Source organism: Bos indicus x Bos taurus, chromosome 18 (genome assembly GCF_003369695.1).
Source record: "Bos indicus x Bos taurus breed Angus x Brahman F1 hybrid chromosome 18, Bos_hybrid_MaternalHap_v2.0, whole genome shotgun sequence".
Lineage (NCBI taxonomy): Eukaryota > Metazoa > Chordata > Mammalia > Artiodactyla > Bovidae > Bos > Bos indicus x Bos taurus.
The window spans coordinates 50,879,009-50,903,042 of NC_040093.1; the positions used below are offsets into that span (position 1 = coordinate 50,879,009).

The window sequence follows — 24,034 nt, forward strand, 5'->3', positions numbered from 1 at the left end:
TATCACATCACTGAATTTTATTAGTAGTATCTCTCATAATTGAACTTTTTTATTTGTTCGTTGTGTATCTCCACCAGGCTGTGAACTCCGCGCAGGCAGGACCTTGTCTGTCTGGTTTGCCCCTGCTCCCCTTGAGCCTAGATCAGTGTCTGGCACACAATCTATACTCTCTATATTTATTATTTGTCAAGTGAATTAGCACATGCGCTTTCCTATGAGCGTGAAGTGAGTGCTAGAGTCCACACATGGCCTTCTTCACTCACTTGAGTTACCCCCTGAGGAAGACAGACTCAGGATAGTGCCCTTGGGAGCCCCCTGTGTTCAGGGAATCTGAGGCGGAGGAAGAGGAATGAGGCAGGAAGGAGGACCAGAAGAGCGAGGGCCCCGAGGCCACCGGAGGAAGGACTATGGAGCGGGGGTGGTGGACGGTGAGTGCTGCTGCGGGCGGAGGCTGATGGGAGCGAGGGACCGTGGGCCTCTGGGGGAAGCTACTGGCCATTAAGAAAGCAGGAGAGAAAATGCTCTACCCGGGGTGTTGCCAAAATCTTGGTTCCCTGTCTACTGATGCCAAATAGAAATATGGAGACAAGAGTTTGGAGGAAATAGGAAGGAGTAGCTTTATTATTTTTGCCAGGCAAAAGGGAAACACAGCAGGCTAGCGCCTCAAGAACTGTGCCCCTCTTCTCAGGAATAAGGAGAGGTTTATATCCTCCTAAAGTCTGTGATTTCTTTTTTTTCTTTCTTTCTTTTGTAAGGTTTCAAAATGGCCACAGCTGGCATCAGGCAACTCAACAACCAGGTCTGGTGACCCTGAAGTTATCCGCTTATGTCCTTCTTTTTGAAATGCAGAATGCTACAAGAGAGTGTAGGGGGACACGAATGCCAGGTGCAAATATAATCTATATGGAGTCCGAGAGTAGTTTTCTTTGTGAAGGACAAGTCCAGCTACAAGCGTTTGTTGGTAGTAACAGCTAAAGACTAACCAAGATTGTTTAACTCTTGTGGGCCTGTTTGGCTGGTATGTGCCAAAGGCTGTTCACTCATTTCTATTTTGCTGCAACAGGAATGATTTAGTGCTATCCAGAAAGAAAGTATAGAGGTAGTATCTCAAGACTTCAGTTGGGCTTTGGAAGTTTCTAGGAGAGAGCAGTAAGTTTTGAGCCCCTGTGTAGACAGAGTCTAAGGACCTAGTGCCAAGAAAGAGACTGAAGATATAAAAAAGACTGGGAATAATGGGTTCCACCCCACCTAAGGCAGATGGAAGGCTGAGATGGGCTGCAGATAGAGAGACTGGAAAAAAAGAATTAAAAAACCCTTTCGTCTGGATAAGGGGGAGGGGGCAGGGAAAGCAAACCCCCAAGACATGTGTGCTCCTGAAAGGTCTCCATTTAGGGGAAAACTCTAAAAACCTTCCATATAATCCATGCAAGCATAGGTTGCACAGGAAATGTATCCAGTTTAATAAATGATTTGTCCTTTATGGAGTCTGCAGCAACACAGGTGTTTCATCTGACCCTGTGGCCACATGTTCATTTCCAAGATTTTTTCCAGAAGCAATATCTTGAGGGCTGGTGAAATATTCTATAATTGGACAAGGAGAGAACTATGTTGTCTCCAGCAGAGACAGGGGTGGGTGAGTAGAAATCCCTCCACTTGTGGGGTTTGTGGCAGTAGGTTAAAAGGAGACTTATGAGAAAGATAACTTAGTCTTCAAGGCCTGATGCTAGTCTTGATTTTATTGTTTTATGTGTTTTCCCCTTGTGGTGCTCAATAAGTATCTGTTCAGTGAACAAATAAATGGAAGGTCAGACTTTGTACATGAGAGTCAAAGAAATCTTGTTTTCTGGAAAAGCTAGCTGAATTAAGTGCAGGTTTTTACAGTTACCTCTTCTGGTTCCATTTCATTTCAGCTGTGAGGAATCTGAGAGACTTTAGCCCAAGGTTTTCCTTAAAGGCAGTGAGTGGAAATGTCTTCACTGTAATAACACTGTCATGACCAGGCCCTTGTCCTTCTGTGGGTCTCACCCTTCCTGGTGTTCTAGTAACCCCTGCTCTTGCTGGCCATCTCAACTCTGACTAGTAATGATCTGGCAGAGCCATTAAAGGGTGGATTCAGGAATTTGACTGGTTGCTATACTGGCTTTGCTGGGTTAACTTGGGCACTGCTTATTTTCTTGATGACTCCACTTCCTCATCTGTGAAATGGGAATAGTAAAATTTCTTTTCTCATAGGATAGTTTTGAAGATTGAATAAGACACTGTAAAATATGCAGAAAGGTGTCTTGCACACAGTACTCAATAAATGTTAGCTCTTATCCTTGGAGGTTATATCTGTTGTTGATTAATAAATGTAGGTAAAACATACTTTTACATACTAAATATAATTTTATATTTTTTGAAAATATCCTCTATGTGTAGATAGTCAAAGAAAGAGAAGGGGAAAGAGAAAGCCAGAGAGCAACAGACTTTTGGTGGTGAAAGGTTTGGAACCATCTAGGTCAATATATAATTAGAATTGAAGATGCTTTTCTGAGAGGTGAAGTGGTAATAATGGAAAAAACAAGTCTAAATACTGTTTTTTGACTCTCAAGCCAGTGCCTTTTCCACTCTACCCCATTCCATGTATGGCTTGTTAGTTTTTCGGAAATTATCCCAAATTATGTTCTAATTTAACTTCATACAAGTTCACCCCAGTAAACAAAAAGAGCAAGATCTTGGACGAGAAGAGCAGTCCACCGGGCCAGTAGATAGAGCCCAGACACTCCCCTCCAGGGCGGGTGGAGGCTGAAGGGGGCGGGGCTCGTGCGGCTACCCGGGCCACGCCAGCCTTCCTTTAATTGGTCCGAGGGCCTCGGCCCACTATCCAATTAGAAGCGGCTGCGTCATCACATTACTGGGCAGGGAGGCCGCCCGCGGAAATTTGAAATGGCTGAGGGATTGCTGGCTGGTGGTGGCCTGGGGTCGGAAGCGATGGCGCCGGAGCCCGAGCTTCCTGGCTGGGCGACCGACGAGGAGCTGGAGCGCCTGGAGAAAGGTGAGCACCCGCCGTGCGGGAGGAGCCGCCGTCTGCGACAGACCGTGTCGGCAGCGCTGGGGGCGTGGGGACTCTCCGAGGGCGCCTGGGCCGCAGGCGGTTGGCCTGGGTGGCGGCTGTGACTGGGCGAGGCCCCGACCCACTCTCCGGACGTCGAATCGGGAGGCACCCAGAACACCTCTCCTCCTCGCCCAATCTGGCCTCAGCTTCCCTGAGACTGGAGGGACTTGGGCTGGGTGGAGATCCCTACTCTTGCTGTCTGGGTGTCTCCCCACCCCGCGCCGCTCCGCCCTCACCCCCACCGCCCCGGTTTTGTGCGCGAGTTTGTGTGTTTAGAGTGGACGCATATTTTTTATTTGCGTCTCAAAGGAGACCACGTACCACTATCCCCTTTCCCGGAAGAAAAGAAGCTTGGACGCTTGGCCTAGATAGCAGTACTGAGCATTGAGAGCAGGTGACGTGCCCAAAGGTAGGGGAGCCAATTTGTGACACAGTGTAAAAAAATAGAAAGTGAAAGTGAAGTCGCTCAGTCGTGTCCGACTCTTTGTGACCCCATGGGCAGTAGCCTGCACCAGGCTTCTCCATCCATGGGATTTTCTAGGCAAGAGTACTGGAGTGGGTTGCCATTTCCTTCAGGGAATCTTCCCGACCCAGGGATCGAACCCAGGTCTCCTGCATTGTAGACAGACGCTTTTCCATCTGTCTACAACGAACCCAGCTCTAATTTATAGTTCTTTCTGTCTCTTCATGGAGACTCCGTTTTCTCCCCCTGATATTTTAAGGTGGTTCAGTCTTTTACTTTAACATTTTCAGTTGTATTGTGTAGTGGAAAGAGTCCTGGAGAAGTGAGAAAACCTTAAGTGGGACTTAATTCCACTACTCACCCCTCTTGGTGATCTGGCAACAGTCAGGTGACTTCAGTTTTCTCATCTGCAAAACAGGTAGTAGTGCTGCTAAGTGTGAAGATTAAGTGAAATAATGTGTGAAAAGTATTTCAAATTGGCTCTGAACACACATAACATAAAACTTAGCATCTTAACCATTTTAGATGTGGATTCAATCCCTGGGTTGGGAAGATAACCTGGAATAAGAAATGGCAACCCACTCTTGTATTCTTGTCTGAAAAATCACATAGATAGAGCAGCCTGGCAAGCTACAGACCATGGGGTGGCAGAGTTGGTTAACCACTGAGTACCTAACCAGTTTTAAGTGTACAGTTAAGTGGTATTAAACACATTCACATTGTTGTGTAGCCATCACCACCATCTGTTACTATGATTCTTTTCATCTTGTAAACTGAAACTCTGTACCTATTGAATAACAACTCCCCATTCGCCCCTCTCCCCAGCCCTTGGCAACTACCATTAAACTTTCTGCCTTTATGGTTTTGACTACTTTAAGTAACCTCATATCAGTGGAATTACACAGTATTTGTCTTTCTGTGACTGACTGGCTTATTTCACTCAGCCTAATGTTTATCCAGCATAATCATAAATTTCTTCCTTTTTTAAAGCTAAATAGTTTTAGCTGTGAACATGCATGTACAAATATCTCTTGGAGACCCTGCTTTAAATTGCTGGGTCATATGGTAATTCTATTTTTACATTTTTGAAGAATCACCATAAGTTTTCCATAGTGGCTATACCATTTTACATGCCTACCAACAGTCCACAAGGGTTCCTATTTCTCCACATCTTTGACAACACTTGTTTTCTTGGTAGCTTCTCATTGTTTTTTGAATAATAGTCACCTAATGGGTGTGAGATGATGTATTATTTCTTTAAAAAACATATCTATGTTATGTATGTGATGGACGGTGTGAAATAGTTTATTCTCGTAATTGCAGCTGGCATTCTAGTTTCATCTTCCCGAGGTTCAGAGAGATTTTCACGCATTTGATAAGGTATCTATGTCCTCTGAAGCTCAGGTGCATTGGTGTCTATGAGCAGGAAACCCTAGAGTACATCTTGGTTGTCTTGTTGCCAAGTCCAAACTCACTCCCTGCTCTCTGCACCACAGGCCCATAAATTGAGAGAGGAGTTGTTGGCACAAGGAATAGTGACTTTATTTGGAAAGCCAGCAGACCGAGAGGATGTGGACTAGTGTCCCAAAGAACCATCTTGCCAAAGTTAGAATTCAGCTTTCCTTTATACTGAAAGGGGAGAGGGTGTGGCTGGTTGTTGCACACTTCTTTGTTTCAGAAGCCTTTATTCTTGCAGCTGTTAAGGTAGGTCAAGTCATGATGTTTCTTTAAACCTTCAACAAAGCAAATGTTATTCTTTGTTCTGCAACATTTTATCTGTATATGAATGGGGGAAAGTTGTTTTACCTTTAAAGGTCAGAGCCTTGAGAATGGGCTATCCTGTCTACTTCAGGCTATAGGCAACATTCTTAACTTGTATCAAAAGTAATAGAATACAAAGATTAAAGTACAAGAAACAGATCCAATATGGAGTCAGATTTGTTCTTCCCTGTTACAGTCTGTGGGGTCGCATAATTCTGGTGCCCTAAACTGGGCAAAGAAGTGGAAGGGAGAAATATAAGGGATGGGGAAAGAGAAAGAGACTCCTGCCAAAAGTCTCAGATAACCTTCCTGAAACCACTGGAAAGGACTTAGCTGATCTAAATGCTATCCTCAGCATGTTTATTTATTATAGTGGTAATTTTGTCTGTTAAAAACATCATATTACACAGAATTAGATATGCCACTGGCTCAATCATGCCTTGTGAAACATAATTACATACAGCCCAAACCTAATTCGATTAGCATTTTCTAATCCTTTCGTTAGACATAGGCACTGAAATTAATGGGGAAGAACTAGTAGCTTTGGTGAAGTAAGTGAAAGTGAAGTCAGTCACGTCTGACTCTTTGCGATGGACCCCATGGACTTTAGCCATGGACTGTAGCCTACCAGGCTCCTCCATCCATGGGATTTTGCAGGCAAGAATACTGGAGTGGGTTGCGATTTCCTTCTCCAGGAGATCTTCCTGACCCAGGGATTGAACCTGGGTCTCCTGCATTGTAGGCAGACGCTTTACCATCTGAGCTACCAGGGGAGTCCATTGGCAAGTCGGTATAAACCCCCTGCCATAAGCCCTATGAGGTCACCGGGGAACCGCAGAACAGGGCTCCTCACTTGATTCGTGCAGGGAGTGTCATTCATTCACACAAGCACACTGTAGAGTTAGTAAAGTATAGCAGAAAACATGGTCGCTAGGAGAACAAAGAACTAGAGCTCCAAGCATCCTTACCCTGTCCTAAAGAATCCCCGACGGGCCCCCAAGATGAAAGGTGTCTGCTGAACCACAAAAGACACCTGGATTCTTGGCCTCCGGAGGAGGAGAATTCAATCCAGGGCCAGTGACAAGGCTTGATTGCTCAGAGTCTTTGTGTAATAAAGTTTTATTAAAGTATAAAAGAGATAGATATGCATTATTAAGAATGCATATCCATGTTTATTGAATGGTATTGACAGGTGATATTGTAGAAATTAAAGGGAAGTTTCAACTTGTTTTGAGATGACATATTGGAAACCACCTCTACATTTAATACAGCTTTATGGAATTTTTTTTTTTTTTAAATGACTGTAAGATATTTGACCATTATGAGTTGCTTTGCTGTTGTTGTTCAGTCGCTCAGTTGTGTCTGACTCTTTGCGACCTCATGGACTGCAGCACACCAGGCTTTCCTATCCTTCACCATCTCCCAGAGTTTGCTCAAACTCATGTCCATTGAGCCAGTGATGCCATCCAACCATCTCATCCTCCATCATCCCCTTCTCCTGCCTTCAATCTTCCCCAGCATCAGGGTGTTTTCCAGTGAGTCGGCTCTTCCCATCATGTGGCCAAAGTATTGGAGCTTCACCTTCAGCATCAGTCCTTCAATGAATATTCAGGGTTGATTTCCTTTAGAATCGGCTAGTTTGGTCTCCTTGCTGTCCAAGGGACTCTCAAGAGTCTTCTCAAGCGCCACAGTTCAGAGACATCAATTCTTCTGCACTCAGCCTTTTTTCTTGTCCAGCTCTCACATCCATACATGACTACTGAAAAAACCATTTGACTATATGGACCTTTGTAGGCAAGTAATGTATCCGCTTTTTAATCCACTGCCTAGGTTTGTCATTGTTTTTCTTCCTCTCTAGCTCTAGTAATAATCATAGCTGTATCTTCTGAAGGAGAACCTGGGTGATTTCCACTGAATTAAAAAACAACCCTCTTTCTTTGCCTCACAGAACAGCAACAAAAACCTAACCCATGGAAGATTTTAAGTTCTTAACTGTTTTGAAGTAAAACTTGAGTTTTGAGATATTTTTAAATTTAGAAAAAAAAAGTTTTGATAGTGATAGAGGTAAGTAAAGCATTATATCCAAATCCTTGTTTATATTTTATTTGAAATTTCTAAGCAAATATATGAAAATAGCAGTTGATAAGCATTTGAGGTATCTGGGATAGTTGCGCCTGACTGTTTTTGTTGCTCTCTTAGGTTTGTTTGAAAATGAAGATTCATGCAGCGATTGTAGTGATCGTGCTAAACCAGGTAGTAGCTTACAAAGCTTTGTGCCAGAAGGAAAAACTCATTTCCCAGAAATGTTCCAGACAAGTCAACTTTTGTTCTATGAGCGATTCAGAGCTTATCAAGATTACATTTTAGGTGAGTAGGTCCTTTTTTTTTTTTTGCTTCTTTTATCTTTTAATCTACAGGTAGATTGTCTCAGTTCCTCAGACTGCCATTGCTGGTTCTGAGAAAGTAGACTTACAAGGATTTATTTAACTTCTCTCTGCTTTATGCTGTCTCAATTCTTACTGTGTTTAATTTGTTTGTAGCTGACTGCAAGGCCTCTGAGGTAAAAGAATTCACAGCTGAGTTCTTAGAGAAGGTCCTTGAACCATCTGGATGGCGGGCAGTCTGGCAGACTAATGTGTTTGAGGTGCTAGTTGAGGTAAATTTAATTCTGTTGTTAAGACATTTATCTCTACCTAAAAACACTTTCCCTCAGACTGTTATAACCAAAGTGCTTATTTTTAATTAAGATTTATGAGCTGATTGAAAAATGGTGTGTTTTTTGACATCTAATTGCTGTGGTGTAAGAAGTGTTCTGCAAATTTTAAAGGCAACTGAAGAGGGAATTGGGGTGGTTTAAGTTTCACCGTCCTTTAAAAGAGGAAAACGGACTAGAAACCTATGTAGTGGGGGAGGTACTTGAGATCATTTAAAAAATAAGATGCCTAATTATAAAATCAGTGGGGTTTGAATTAATTTTTTTTCTTCTTAGTTATAGCCCATTAAAGTAGCTCAAAACAAGTAGGCATTTTAAAACTAGCCTATTTTTTGCCTAACAGATTTGTAAGTATGTAGTTAACCTATTGATATTATCTTCCACTGCAGAAAGTAAAAACAGTCTTATTTTTCAACTGGCTGGGCCTTTTACATTAAATTTGCACTCTACTTACAGCTGTGAATTTTTCTCAGTGTTTGTTAACTGAACCACCAAAAAAAAACCTATTAAACTAAAATGGTAAAGCAGGGAGTGTGAGTACAGCTTGAACCTGCAGCCCCTTTAGAAAATGACATCACATCCTACAGTGGCTCTATATGAGGCAGTGGTTTGCCTGCAGCTGCTGCTCATGGATGTTTAAATTTTGGATTATGGTAATACCTTTGGTTGCAGTTCAGGCCATTAAGTTGATCATGATAGTAACGCCCTCCCCTCAACATACCTCAGTTCTCTAAAAGCAGCCAAAATCATTATGTTAAAAGAGAAATGTGCCATTCCCCTGCATTCCTCTCATGCATTGAATATACTAGAGGTCTGGTTTTGGCTTTCTGGCCTCTCATTGTTAGATAACACGTAAAAGCCAAGTTCCTTCAGTGCCCTTCCTGTCCTCATCTTGCCTCTCCTGTCCCTTCCTGCTGCCCCTACCTCATTTCCTTCCTTTTGTTCCAGCAAGAAAAACTGCTTCTCTGCTCTTCCATCTGCCAACCTCATCTCTGCCTCAGGGCCTTTTCATCTTTCCTGCTCTTGAAACAGCTGCTTCCTTTTCATCCCAGCTCAAAAGTGACTTCCCCAACCCTCCCAGTAAAACCAGACCACCACCCCTGCTACTTATTCTTTGTCTCATACTTGTTGCCACCTTATTTGTTTGTCACTTCAATTACAATGTCAGCTACATGTGGGTACAAGCCAGGTCTGTTCTGTTTGTCTTTATGGAAGAAGGCTCGCCACTCCTATTTCATGCTTTAAAAAAGAAATCAAGCTGTAAGTAGTGTTTTAGATGCACCTTAATTTTGATTTGCGTATGTTAAGTCACATTTTAAATTTCAGGTCACAGACGTAGACTTCGCAGCTTTGAAGGCAGTGGTGAGGCTTGCCGATCCGTACCTCTGTGAATCGCAAGTGAGCGCTTTTACTTTGGAGTGTATGAAAGAGCTCCTTGATCTGAAGGAATACCGGTTGCCCCTGCAGGAGCTGTGGGTGGTGTTTGATGATTCTGGATTATTTGACCAGACAGCACTTGCAATTGAGCATGTCAGGTAGGAATAGAGGTTGATAAAAGTAACCTTGTGGCCAAAAACTTTGGATGAAATGCTGTAATTCTGGTCTGTATTATACCTAGATTTAAAGCTCAAACTGTAAACCTGGTCACTGCAATATTTTAAAATATTCAAAGATAGAGGGATCTTTTTTAAATTAAAGAATGATTTCAGTGTTTAAAATTTTCATTTTGAGCTAATTTCAGACTTACAGAAAAGTTGAGAAAAATAGTACTAGGGATTCCTGTATAGCCTTTTCTCAGTGTCCCCAAATATTAACAAAAGACAGGGGATTCTTAATTTGGTTTGTATATGTTTAGAAACTGCCTTAAAAATTCTGGATGCTAAGGCTATAGTTGATACACTTAAATATAAGGAAAGGAAAGAAGATGATATACCATCACCTGTGCACTGAGAAGACTAGCATACAGTGTTTTCAAGGATGGGTCTGGCCAAAGAAGATGTTTTCTCAGGCCACTTCTGGGATCCTTAGGGGCGATGTGCGTGCCTTTCAACCTTTTTTGGCTGAGTTGGTTTCCCTTTGTACAGGTGCATGCCTTGTCCCTTAAATGAGAAGGAAAACTCATACCTCATGTTTTCTTTAGTTTCAGATGACTTTTTTGTCAGATAGTTCCTGATACAGATAGTTTTTTTGAATCATCTTTTTATAAGTATATTTACTAAGGAAGGCTTATTTTTGGCTATTTGAAAGTAGACTTATATTCCTCCATAAACTGGAAGACTGGATAATATAAAGGTCATGTTAATAATGCTGCTTGGTGTTATGTAGTTCAAAAAGTAATTTCCAGTTTCTATACCATTCGTGAGTTAACCTGGTTTTGTTGAACTTAATTTGATACTCTACAAAGAAGCAGAGTGTCTTGCACCCTATCTCTGACACTTCATGGAAGATTTCTAATTGTATTCAAGGGCATTTAACCATAGGTATTCAATATTAGGCCAAACAAGATAAATCTAAAGAACTGGCTTATGTCCAGAGCCAAAATAACTCCTTATGTTTCTCTCACTTAAAAAAGCTGTCAACGAGGCATTTGAAAGTAAAGGGATAATTGATGCATTTAGGAAATTAGAAATCAGGGAGTTAATCTCTTACGGGTATAGAAGTTGGTAGAAAAACAAGTATCTGGAATTAGTATTATTTGAAGGAGAACCTGGCTAAATTATTTTTCATTTTGAGGGCTCAGATTCTGATCACAGTCAAGAAAAAGTTAGATTATGAGAGTTTTCATTTGCTCATTTTATTCAGTAAGTATTTCAGTGCTGCATCTTAAGTTGAGGATGAGATTTGAGTGGTGCACAAAACAGACGCAATCACCATCACCAGGGAGTTGGCAGTCTAATGTGGGAGATGAACCTTGATGAAATAATCACATAAAGATATGCGTGTGATTGGAAGCTGCAGTGAGTGCTGTGAGGGATTAGAGTGTTCTAAGTCTAGCTCAGGTTTCTGTAATATGGTTACTTCCTGAGGAAATGGTATTGGAACTTGGGTCTGAAGGGTTGGCTAGGTGAAAGTTGTTGCAGCAGGGTGGAGGAAGAAACATGTTGGGCAGCTCTGAATTTAAGGAGCCGAAAGGCCAGATTGGTTGGAACGTAGACAGTGATAGATGAGACTTAGGAAACCAGCTTAGAGGTTATCAGGGGTCAGAAGATGCAGGGATTTGTTAGCCAATGAATCATTTTTGTCTTCAAGTGCAGTGGGAAACCCGTGAAGGGTTTTCAATCAAGGGAGAATGTGATCAGCTTTTTATTTAAAAGTTTCGTTCTGGCTGCTGTGTAGAAAGTAAATGGAGGGGGAACAGGTAGAGAGACCAGTTAAGAGACAGAGTGGACTAGAGTGGAGATACAGCAAATACCGATTAGGCTTATTGAGAAAGTAGGATGGCTAAGACTTGATGGTGGAATGGATATGGGAGAAGGCAAGGATGACCAAGTTTCTGTCTCGAGAGGATAAACACTGGTGGAAGTGCAGATGTGAATGAAAGGTGATTGCCCAGTTCTGAGCTGGTGAGGATGATATTTGAGCTGGGTCATGAAGGGTAAATATAAGCTTGTGTGTTAGTCGCTCAGTCGTGTCTGACTCTTTGCAGCCCCATGGACTGTAGCTTGCCAGGCTCCTCTGCCCATAGAATTCTCCAGGCAAGAATACTGGAGTGGGTTGCCATTCCGTTCTCCAGGGAATCTTCCTGACCCAGGGGTTGAAACCAGGTCTCTTGCCTTGAAGGCAGATTCTTTTACCGTCTGAGCCACCAGGGAAGCCCAAATATAAGCTCACCAGGTGGAAAAAGTGGAAGGCAGCCTGACCAGCATGTCACAGCGGGTTTGAAAGAGCTTGTGAAATTGGAAGTTTGCATATAGGGGCTCCAAGGCAAGACAGGTGCTCTAGAAGTGGACTGTAAGTCCATCTAATATCACCAATTTCAGGAATTTGGACTTTGTTTTGAGGACAACAAGGAGCCAGCAGAGTTTTTTGGTTGAGTAAAGGCATGCTCAGGTTTCCCAGCTGGTGCTTGTGGTAAAGAACCCGCCAGCCAATGCAGGAGACATAATAGATGTGGATTCGATTCCTGGGTCGGGAAGATCTCCTGGAGGAGGGCATGGCAACCTACTCCAGTATTCTCGCCTGGAGAATCCCATGGACAGAGGAACCTGGAAGGCTACAGTCCATAGGGTCACAAAGAGTTGGACACAACTGAAGCGACTTAGCGTGCACACACACAAAGGCACGCTCAGGTTTGTTTTATTTTTTTTTTTGTTTGTTTTTAAGAGATAGACTCCAGAGGGTGAAGAGACTAGCAGTCCAATTTATAAGAATTCAAAGAATGGCTTCATTTTAAAAAAAATTTTATTTTCTAATTGAAATATAATTGCTTTCTAGAACTTTGTTGTTTTCTGTCAAACATCAACATGAATCCAAAGATAGCTTCATTTTCACTGCTCCCTCCTTTTCAACTTTTTGACAGTTATACAGGCTGTACTTACTGGCTTTCCACTCACGCCTCTACTTCTACAGTATTGAAATTGTGCTTAAGGTCACCTATATTCTCATGTCTAGTCATCACTCCTCTGATCTCATCTTGCCTTGACCTCTTGGTCACATTCTAATTATTTGATCATTCTCATCTTCTTAATATCCTCTCCTCCCAGCTTCTGGGACACCACCTTATGATGGTATGTCACAGGCTTGCTTTTTTTTTTTAGTAATCTTGGCCTGGCTGGTCCTTCCTCTCATACTCAAATTAGAGCCCAGGGCTTAGGGCTAGGCTGTCTACTCTTATCTCTCTCTAATCAGCTTTGGAAACACATTAGAATCTCCTGGGACTTTTCTTCATAGGAGTATTCCATCTGGCACATGAGGAAAGAATGATGAGAGTATCAGTGTTTGCAACCCATAATAAAATAGAGATGGCCAGGTATCATGTGCTTTGTGATGAAAGTACATTATATCCCTTGAAGCATTCTTGCCAAAAAGTCTTTCCTAAAGATGATCAAGTCTCTAGTTCTTAATATCAGTTTACTAGAAATAAAGGAAACAGAACATGTTAAATGACCCCATGGGGGTGCAATCAGTAAAATTCAGAGTGTGGGAAACTATTAAATAAATTGCAAGGTGAAAAAGAAGTATGGATAGTCTATAGAGTAAAAGTGACTTAATTAAATTTAATGGCTGACCTTTGTTCGGATCTTGATTTGAATTAGCCAAATAAAACAACAGCAGCAACAATGAAAGAAAGAGATAATTAAGGAAAAGGAAACACTGGGGATACTTGGTTATTAAGTAACTAAAACTTTTTTGTATAAAGATTTATCTCAGAGGCACAAAGTAAACACTTATGAGTGATATGTCAGAATTTTGCTTTAAAATAATCCAGTGTCAGTATAGTGGGTGCAGGAGAGCAGAGAAGTAAGTGGGTAGAGCAGAGGCAAAATGAGATTGCCAGGAGTTGGCATTGTCAGAGCTGGATCATGGATACATACTTTAAAAAAATGTGGATCCTGCACACTCTCTCTCCTGTCTCCCACCCAAGAGATTCTGATTTATTGGTCTGGGATAGGGCTGCAAATCAATTTTTAAAGGCTTCCCGGGGGACTCCAACGTGCAGCCAGAGTTGAGAGCTCCTGCTTTATTCTCTGGATGATCTCATCTATTGCTTTAATGCCATCTATATGCTGACAACTTCCAGATTTATGTCTCTAGCCTTGACCTTTTTCTTGAGCTCAGGTCCTGTATATTCATCTGCACTCTTGATGTCATCCACTTGGAGTTCAAATAGGCATCTCAACCTGAACATAGTGAAAACAGAACTCTTTATTTTTAGCCCCAAACTTGTTTCTCTCCCAGTCTTTTCTAAACAAATGGCACTGTTGCTGCTGCTAAGTCGCTTCAGTCGTGTCCGACTCTGTGCGACCCCAGAGACGGCAGCCCAACAGGCTCCGCCGTCCCTGGGATTCTCCAGGCAAGAACACTGGAGTGGGTTGCCATTTCCTTCTCCAATGCATGAGAGTGAAAAGTGAAAGTGAAGTCGCTCAGTCGTGTCCGACTCCCAGCGACCCCATGGACTGCAGCCTACCAGGCTCCTCTGTCCATGGGATTTTCCAGGCAAGAGTACTGGAGTGGGGTGCCATTGCCTTCTCCGACAAATGGCACTACTTTCCACCAAGTTTCAGATGGTCAACAAATAGTTCTTCTGATAAAAAGAAGGTCGTAACAGAACCAATATTGTAGAAAAACTTCTTTAGCCAATCCAAAGAAGTTCTTGTGGGACTCACAATTGTCAAATTAGCAAATATGCATTCTTCTCTACCATACTTGGTAAACTTGTTTGATTTACTCTTACGCCTCTAACATTTTGAGCCAGTGATTGAGTGATACTGATTTACTTTTCAGGTTTTTCTATCAGAACATTTGGAGGAGTTGGGATGAAGAAGAGGAGGATGAATATGATTATTTTGTCAGATGTGTTGAACCTCGATTGAGATTGTAAGTATTTATTAGTGGCCTTGAACATGTTGGAAAAAATAGCTATTTATAGTTTAATTTAACCCGTGTTTTGTGTATACTGTATATATACTCCAGGGGCCTACAGACAGAGACAAATAGTATAACCCATTGTTGCTCCTGCTGCTAAGTTGCTTCAGTCGTGTCCGACTCTGTGCGACCCCATAGACGGCAGCCCACGAGGCGCCCCCCCATCCCTGGGATTCCCAGGCAAGAACACTGGAGTGGGTTGCCATTTCCTTCTCCAATGCATGAAAGTGAAAAGTGAAAGTGAAGTTGCTCAGTCGTGTCTGACTCTTAGCGACCCCATGGACTTCAGCCCACCAGGCTCCTCCACCCATGGGATTTTCCAAGCAAGAGTACTGGAGTGGGGTGCCATTGCCTTCTCTAATAACCCATTGACAAGTTATTAAATGAAATTTGTGTAAGTGCAGAGAAACCTACTTTGTGTTTATAAACCTACCTGTAGTGTTTTTAGAATCTAAAAGCAGAGAATTCAAGAACATATAAGTTAACAGCTTACTCGTTTTTGAATTTAAGTAAAATTCAGTTGAGCATATATTAAAAAGAACCAAATTCAAAGATAATTGTTTGAAAAACAGTGAAATTAAAGACAGGGGTTTACTCTAAGTAAAACATACTAAGCTAAACAGATTTACCTCAGGATATTTTATCAAGTTCTTTTCCTTAAATCTTATTTTACAGATAAAAATACTGCATAGTTAATATTGATGGTGAATAAAAGTTTCCAAAATAGCTAAACAAACATAACACATACTGAAGTAAACAAAATACCTAAACACATTCTTCTGATATATCATGTTTTGGTAGGGAAAAACCCTTCCATTATAAAAATACCCCGAATTAACCATGCGACCGGAGTAATTGTCCTGCACGGATTTTGTTAAATGTTGTTTCCACTAGATGGTGCTATAAGACCAGATAATTTTTTAATATTTGTGCACTGTAATTTAATAGGCAGTGCTGCAATAAGAATAAAATTAGACCTTGCATGACAAAAATAAATTGCAGAAGGTAATTTTTTTCTCTGTGTAAAAGATGATGTGGTTACATAAGATAAGGCAGTACTCTTTACATTTCTGCAGAACTGATTTGATTTAGTAAGTTTCCCTTGGTTTAAATAGTAAGTCATAAGTAAAAAATACCTGAGAAGTTTGGTTAAGGTTAGTTCTACTTGGTTTAGAATTATGAATGTCTAATTTCAGATTTTCATAAATTGGCTATGATTTTTGTTTAGCCTTTCCAATTTTTCCATTGTTCATTTCCCAGTTTTCCATAATGTAGTCAATAAAATCCAGACTTTCAATAATCTTGCATACTTTCTAGTTTTGATACACTTGCTCTTAAAGAGCAGTGATTGGTTTTGATTGAAGGGAAATATAATGGTGGATGAATATCGTGTATCTGGCAAATTTGATCTTTATTTGGAAAATACTATATTCTGATTTGACAGCTTTACATGTTCAAACAATAAGCAATTATTTACATACATATCTTATACTTCACTGGCAGATGGAAAAGCATAAGGGAGGAATTGTTTTCAGTTACGGAGAAGAAACTATGGGACTTGATGGGGAAACCAGAATGTTATCAAATATAGACAGACTCTTTAAAAAGTCCCTGGGCTAAGACAGGAGTAGAGCTATTCACAGGCAAGAGCTAAAGGGAACCAAACTATATTGTCTTGATTTTGCATTGTGAAGTAAATATTTTTCCTTTCTAATTCAAAACACTCTGCTTCAAAGGTTATGGGTCTGAGACACATGTATTGGTTCATTACTTTCAGACTATGAAGCATCATTATAATGAGAAGAAATAAGCTGAATGGCATGGATATTGGAAGTGCTAAGAAATTTATTTTAAAATTTGAGTCTTAATCTCCATAACTTAATAGACCTGATCAAGCAGTCAGTGGTTGGGTTCCCCAGTTTCTTGTTTGCGAAATGGATTTCTAGAATATTTTTAAATGAGTATGGATTAACCAAAGCAGACAAAATCCTTGCTTTTCAGGCTTCAACTAATTCATTTACTTGAAAAGTGGAAAAAGTATTTTTTATTCATCTTAAATACTATTTAAATGCTCGCTGTAATTTGATGTAAATTTCTTTAGGATGTGGTTTTCTTTTTTTGTCCTCCTATCTTATTTAGAGCATGACAAAGTTAAGACATTAAGGTAATAGTGCACAACCTTGGCTGCACATTAGAATCTCCAGGGAATTAAAAAAAAAAATACTCCTCTGCTTCTAGAGACTAATTTAATTGGTCTGGATGGGGACCTGAGTATCTGTATTTTTAAAAGTTCCCCAGTGATTCTAATAAGCAGCCAAGTTAAAAAGCTCTGGCCTACACAACCCAGCAAACCAACTGCTGGGCATAGGAAACCAGAATTGAAAGAGACACATGTACCCCAATGTTCATCACAGCACTGTTTACAATAGCTAGGATGTGGAAACAACCTAGATGTCTATTGGCAGACGAATGGATAAGAAAGTTCTGGTACTTATACACAATGGAATATTACTCAGCTATAAAAAAGAACACATTTGAGTCAGTTCTTCAGAGGTGGATAAAACTGGAGCCTATTATACAGAGTGAAGTAAGACAGAAAGAAAAACACCAGTACAGTGTATTAACACATATATATGGAATTTAGAAAGATGGTGACGACGACCCTATATGTAAGACAGCAAAAGAGACACAGATGTAAAGAACAGACTTTTGGACTCTGGGAGAAGGTGAGGGTGGGATGATTTGAGAGAATAGCATTGAAACATGTATATTACCACATGTGAAACAGATGACCAGTCCAAGTTTGATGCATGAAGCAGGGCACTCAAAGCCTGTGGTGCACTGGGACAACCCAGAGGGATGGGATAGGGAGGGAGGTAGAAGGGGGTTCGGGATGGGGTGAGGGGGATACGTGTACACCCGTGGCTGATTCATGTCAATGTGGCAAAAACCACCACAATATTATAAAGAAATTACCCTCCAATTTAAATAAATAAATTAATTTAAAAAAAAATAAGCTCTGGCCTAAGTCAATATACTTGAGAAATAAAGCAATTATTTTAAAACTATAGGTAATGAAATAATATTATAATTTATTTTCAAATCCATTTCATATCCATTAACTTAATTGCACATTTATAAATTATTGCATCTAGAAGAACTTTTTGTTGTGTTTATATATTTGAGAAGGTATATAAATTAATAATAAACTTTAAGTGCCAACAGTGTTGTCCAATACAAAATACAAGGTTATTTTGTTTTAATCACTCTCTAGTTTAGTAATACAGAGAAGGCAATGGCACCCCACTCCAGTACTCTTGCCTGGAAAATCCCATGGACGGAGGAGCCTGGTGGGCTGCAGTCCATGGGGTCGCTAAGAGTCGGACACGACTGAGCGACTTCCCTTTCACTTTTCACTTTCATGCATTGGAGAAGGAAATGGCAACCCACTACAGTGTTCTTGCCTGGAGAGTCCAGGGACGGGGGAGCCTGGTGGGCTGCCGTCTCTGGGGTCGCACAGAGTCGGACACGACTGAAGCGACTTAGCAGTAGCAGCAGCAGCAGTTTAGTAATAACAGCTTTATTTTTTTCCTCAGAATCTCAAAGGCTTGTATTTTTTAAATACTCTAGTAATCTTCCTGAAGAAATATTTGGCATATTCTGCTCCATAGTGCTTAAAATGCAGGACAGGACTAGATGATTTGAATTATTTAAAATTTTTAATCCTATAAATGTGGTAATCTTAAACATTGTTATGAACTATTTGGGATGCTTTTCTCCCCACCCCATCTCCAGATTGTCCCCTGCCACCCACTTATTAAGATTTTGAATTTAATATATGAGAAAATAATTTCTTATTAAATAATAATTACAAATTGTGCAACATAAGCTTTCAGTGCTTCAAGAACACAAATGCCTGGATCTAAGGGGGAAAAAAATAGCAACTCCTCAAAAGAAAAATTAGTGGCCTTAATGAAGTGGCCCTTAAAACTTTCAATAACATCCACCTATTTAGTGAGACTTAACTAGATAGCATATTGAAAAGCAGAGACATTACTTTGTCAACAAAAGTCCGTCTAGTCAAGGCTGTGGTTTTTCCAGTGGTCATGTATGGATGTGAGAGTTGGACTGTGAAGAAAGCTGAGCGCCAAAGAATTGATGCTTTTGAACTGTGGGGTTGGAAAAGACTCCTGAGAGTCCCTTGGACTTCACGGAGATCAGCCCTGGGTGTTCTTTGGAGGGAATGATGCTAAAACTGAAGCTCCAGTACTTTGGCAACCTCATGCGAAGAGTTGACTCATTGGAAAAGACTCTGATGCTGGGAGGGATTGGGGGCAGGAGGAGAAGGGGACAACAGAGGATGAGATGGCTGGATGGCATCACTGACTTGATGGACATGAGTCTGAGTGAACTCTGGGAGTTGGTGATGGACAGGGAGGCCTGGCGTGCTGTGATTAATGGGGTCGCAAAGAGTCGGACCTGACTGAGCAACTGAACTGAACATGTTGCTGCTGAGTTGCATACTCTGAGACACTTTTCTAACGGGGTCTTTGAGGACTAAATGGTTGTCTTAGTGATGGGGAAATGTGTCTGAAAGGCAATGGGTTTCAATTTGCTTTTAAACTTTCAGGCATTATGACATTCTTGAAGACCGAGTTCCTTCAGGACTTATTGTTGACTACCAAAATCTGTTGACTCAATGTGAGGAGAGTTACAGGAAATTTTTAAATTTGAGAAGCAGTTTGTCAAATTGTAACTCTGATTCTGAGCAGGAAAACATCTCCATGGTGGAAGGGTTAAAGTTGTATTCAGAAATCGAACAGTTGAAACAAAAGCTAAAACTCATTGAGAATCCTTTGTTGAGGTATGTGTATTTTTGTTATTCTCAACTAGTCAGCATCTTTTCTAACCAGCTGTCTTACTGAGAACTGACAGGTCTGTTTGGTTTCTTTAAGATATGTATTTGGTTATCAGAAGAATTCTAATATACAAGCAAAAGGCATCCGTCCAAATGGCCGGAAGATCACCCATGTGGTCTCCTCCACCATGATGACTGGTCTGCTGCAGTCCCTGCTCAGGGATAGGCTTTGCCCAGAGCCTTGTAAGGAAGAAATAGAAATTCAGGTAAAAGGAGAGTTTCTTCTTCCAGTTGCTTTTTTCCATCTGATTCACCCTAGGCTTTCCTGAATTCTACAGGAAGTTTATAGGTGTTTCCCTGAGCTGATTTTCTGTGGAGTGGGAAGTAGTGAGAGTACTGCCTTTCCACAGCATTAGTCATCAGTCACGTACTGGGCTCGGTAGATAAATATACAGTTTTGGCTCCCTTTTCAAAATGAAACATGAAGGCACCTGGAGTAATACTCAGGTTGCATTTGAGGGGTGTGTATTTGCAATATGCTGTTGTTTTCTAGTTCCATAGTGACCCGTTGTCTGCTATAAATGCCTGCTATGAGGGTGACACTGTGATTGTCTGTCCTGGCCATTATGTGGTACATGGTGCCTTCTCCATTGCTGACTCCATTGAGTTGGAAGGTGAGTATGGAAGATGATACAACCAAACTCTCCTGCATGAGACACTTAAGAAACAGGAAATCACTGATCTTGTTGAAGCTCTAAGAATTTTATTTCAACCCAATTAATTTCAAATGAGTTGTCTGGAAACATTAAGGGTTTTTGAAGTGTATAGGTTATTGACTCAGTGTTTGAACAACATGAAATATGAGTCTTTACAACATTATAAATGTTGGGAAGACAAAAATATAGAGGAACAACCACTAGGGAGAAACATAATTCCAGACTATAGGTGCTTGATGAAAATGAATTAATTTCTAGAATAAAAAAAATTCCCAGCAATATTTTTTTTAAAGTTTACTATTTTTTAATTTGTTGTTTCCTCTTACCTCATGTATGTTGTAGATATATTGGTGCACGGTTTTTGTTTTAAATTTAGCTTATTTTTGTGAGAGGTATAGGTCCAACTTGAAAGTAGACTGAACATCTTTATCTTAATTATTTTAAGAACTTCTGAATATCATAACTTCTACAGTACTTTTGAGAATATTAGTGTTGAAAGAGTCTATTAAAAATAGCTTTTAGCTGTTATAATCTTACTGTACATTTAGAGTGATTCCTAAATTTAGGTTGCTTTACAGTAGTTCACCTTGGTCTTTTGTATTTCCATAGCTTGTCAAATTTAAAGGCACCTGTTCAACTATTTATCAAAACAATTTCAAGTCAGCAATAAAACTTGTAATGCAAAAAATCATATATCATTTTGGGATTGGTGCAGCTGTTCACAAACTGCTTAAGCTTTGTTCTTTATCTTGTCAAAACTTCTTAATAGAAGCTAGGCTGGGAGTTTAATATCCTGCTGTTCACCAATACATCACCTCACCCCCGTTTTTATTTTATGTATGTAATTTTTGTTCTGTTTCCTCTCCAACATTTGGTATATAACAGATGTGTGTTTTATAAATAACACATCTGCAGAATAAATCACAGCAATAAAAGCACTTAATTTTTTTGGCATAGTGCAAACAGCATTGATATTATAGATTATATGGTGGATAAGCATTCTTCCTAGATTGGTGAAGAAATTATAATGTAATTGTGCCAATGTGCCACAAATAAACAAGGCTTCCCTGATAGCTCAGTTGGTAAAGAATCCACCTGCAATGCAAGAGACCCTGGATCGATTTCTGGGTCAGAAAGATCCCCTGGAGAAGGATAGGCTACCCACTCCAGTATTCTTGGACTTCCCTTGTGGCTCAGCTGGTAAAGAATCTGCCTGCAATGCGGGAAACCTGGGTTTGGATCCCTGGGTTGGGAAGATCCCCTGGAGAAGGGAAAGGCTACCCACTCCAGTATTCTGGCCTGGAGAATTCCGTGGACTGTATAGTCCATGGGGTCGCAAAGAGTTGGAGACAACTGAACGACTTTCACTTTCCCAGGTGGTGCTCGTGGTAAAGAATCCACCTGCCGTTGCAGGAGATGCAAGAGATGAGAGTTCAATCCTTGGGTCAGAAAGATCCTCTGGTGTAGAAAATGGCACCCCACTCCAGTACGCTTGCCTGGAAAAGTCCACGGGCAGAGGAGCCTGGCAGGCAACAGTCCATGGGGTCACAAAGAGTCGGACACAACTGAGCAACTAAGCACATGAATAACCATATAGAATTCTGATAGTTAAGTGTAAGAATGGCTATAAATCTGTGAACATAGGGCATTTCTGAGAATCTGGGGAATCAGCTGGTATCTCTGGTGTGACTATATGGAGTAACTGTTCATGAGGTAGATTAAAGCTTATATGATAGCTTATCTGATCTATAGCTAACACTTATAACAAGTGATATATATTGAGTACCCACTATTTGCATGATATTAATAGTACTTGTAATAAGATTTTTCTTGTTTAGAAAATCCTTTCACTTAGGTGAAGGCTTTGTGTTTTAAACTGCTAGGATTATGTAACTTGTTTATATAATGTAACATGGCCATTCTTTTTATATTTTTAATTTTCTGATGATAAAAAGTTGTTATTTTTAAAAATGTGCAAAGTACACATAGACACATAAAAAGAATCAGGGGAAAAAATCTACAATCTAGTCATCCAGAATACAGCATTAGTAGCATTCCCATGGGTGGAGCCCTCTTGCATTCTCTAGTGCCGCCACCCTCTTCAAATGTAGAAAACTTCAGAGATTTTGCCTGTTTAATGTTTTACTACTTTCATTTCCTCAAGCAAAGACTCAACGAGTCTTTGACGTTAGGAAATGAGAGTTAATTCTTAAAGCTTTGTCTGTATAATTCTGGTTTATGATAGTCAGGCAAAGTTTTCTAGTTTTTGATACTCCGGTTTTTCATAAGCCCACTCAGAGGTCTACCTGCATTATTAGTTTGATTAAGATTTGTAGAGAACAATGTTTTTTATTGGTTAACAAGGTAGACCTATTTTTCCAATAGTTAAAACTGTTCTAAGCCACTTTGTCAGATTTTAGGTCTATCTGGTTAAGAGAATATAAAAATGAGAAAATCTTGAGAAATGCTTATGCTTTTTCAAACCTAATTGCATTAGAATAATAGAATCTTTGGGTTGGGAAGTAAAAACTTATAAAGGCTAAATGCATGAAAGCCTTCTGACCCAGCTGTGAGTACTTAAGATTATTATTATTTTTTAGTAGCAGTTTTATAAGTGAGTTTACTGCCGAAACTGGTATGAGATGACTGATAGGGGGTAGTCTTCCTGATATGCAGGCACTTGTTAACAAATTGTATACCTTGGTAAAAGTCAAGCTAGATACGTGGAGAAATAGATTTTATTAATTTTTTTAAAAGATTTTTCTTTTTTTGATGTGGACCTTTTTTAAAAAAAAAGTCTTTATTGAATTGGTTGGAATATTGCTTGTTTTATGTTTTGGTTTGACCATGAGGCACATGGGATCTTAGCTGCCCAACCAGGGATCTGACTTGCACCCCCTGCTTTGGAGTTCAGTTCAGTTCAGTCGCTCAGTTAAGGCAAAGTCTTAACCATGGAACCCCCAGGAAAGTCCCTCGATTTTAGTTACAGGTAACTAGGTTGACTGGTCTTAAATATCATTTGGAGTCATTTGAAATGAAGAAATGTGTCATAGAAATTTTGTGTTTAGACATTTCCCCTCCCCCATCCTAAATGTTCTTGCTCTCTTCCTTAGGATATGGTCTACCAGATGATATTGTGATAGAAAAGAAAGGCAAAGGAGACACTTTTGTGGATTGTACGGGTGCGGATATTAAAATCTCAAGCATGAAATTTGTTCAGCATGATGCCGTAGAAGGAATCTTGAGTAAATATCTGAATATTTCATTTATTATTTGTTCCTGGCTTTGAAGAAAAGCTTTATTTCCCCTGGAAGATAGAATTTAATGAAATACTACTTTTGAGTAGTATGAAAAGCTGGTTAATTATGTAGCTAGACAATTTAGGAAGCTTATTCTAAAGTGAAAAATAGTTCAGTGTATTCTTGAAAATTTGTTAGTTTAATATTTGTTTCTGAGTGGTCATTTTTTTCTACTAGAACATTCCAATATGTGGTCTGTGTTCTTTGTATTTGATTTAGTCCTGGACTCAAACCAGCTATCTTCACATTGTGACAGTATTTGTTTCCTGGGACTTGTATCCCCTATTTTGAATTGGGCCTCCTTTTCTTCTCTCTTGTAAGACAGTTATGAAAGTTACTTTCATAATTTTTTTTTGTAATGAGAAGTGATTTTTGACATGATTTTGCATTTCTGAGGTCAAGTTATTCTTTTTTAAAAATAGCGCTTTTAGAGTTTAGAAAATAGCTCAAAATAATCATTGTTTTTATAAAATAAGAATTCATAAATTCAGTAACAAAGTTTAAATGAGAATTATTTAGACTGTATCTAATATCAACTCTAGGCC

General features: G+C 40.1%; 1 protein-coding gene across 1 annotated transcript in view; it reads left to right on the top strand.

Moving 5' to 3' along the window:
- Window positions 1–2,897: 2,897 nt before the first annotated feature.
- The window catches only part of SHCBP1 (SHC binding and spindle associated 1), a 37,126-nt gene continuing 15,989 nt past the window's right edge, over window positions 2,898–24,034 (top strand). The window contains exons 1-9 of the mRNA XM_027513714.1: window positions 2,898–3,034; window positions 7,518–7,685; window positions 7,859–7,974; window positions 9,358–9,566; window positions 14,476–14,568; window positions 19,247–19,480; window positions 19,572–19,740; window positions 20,028–20,148; window positions 23,304–23,435. Of these exons, the coding sequence (XP_027369515.1) occupies window positions 2,926–3,034; window positions 7,518–7,685; window positions 7,859–7,974; window positions 9,358–9,566; window positions 14,476–14,568; window positions 19,247–19,480; window positions 19,572–19,740; window positions 20,028–20,148; window positions 23,304–23,435 (1,351 nt within the window). The 5' untranslated portion in view covers window positions 2,898–2,925. The remainder of the gene's footprint in view (window positions 3,035–7,517; window positions 7,686–7,858; window positions 7,975–9,357; window positions 9,567–14,475; window positions 14,569–19,246; window positions 19,481–19,571; window positions 19,741–20,027; window positions 20,149–23,303; window positions 23,436–24,034) is intronic.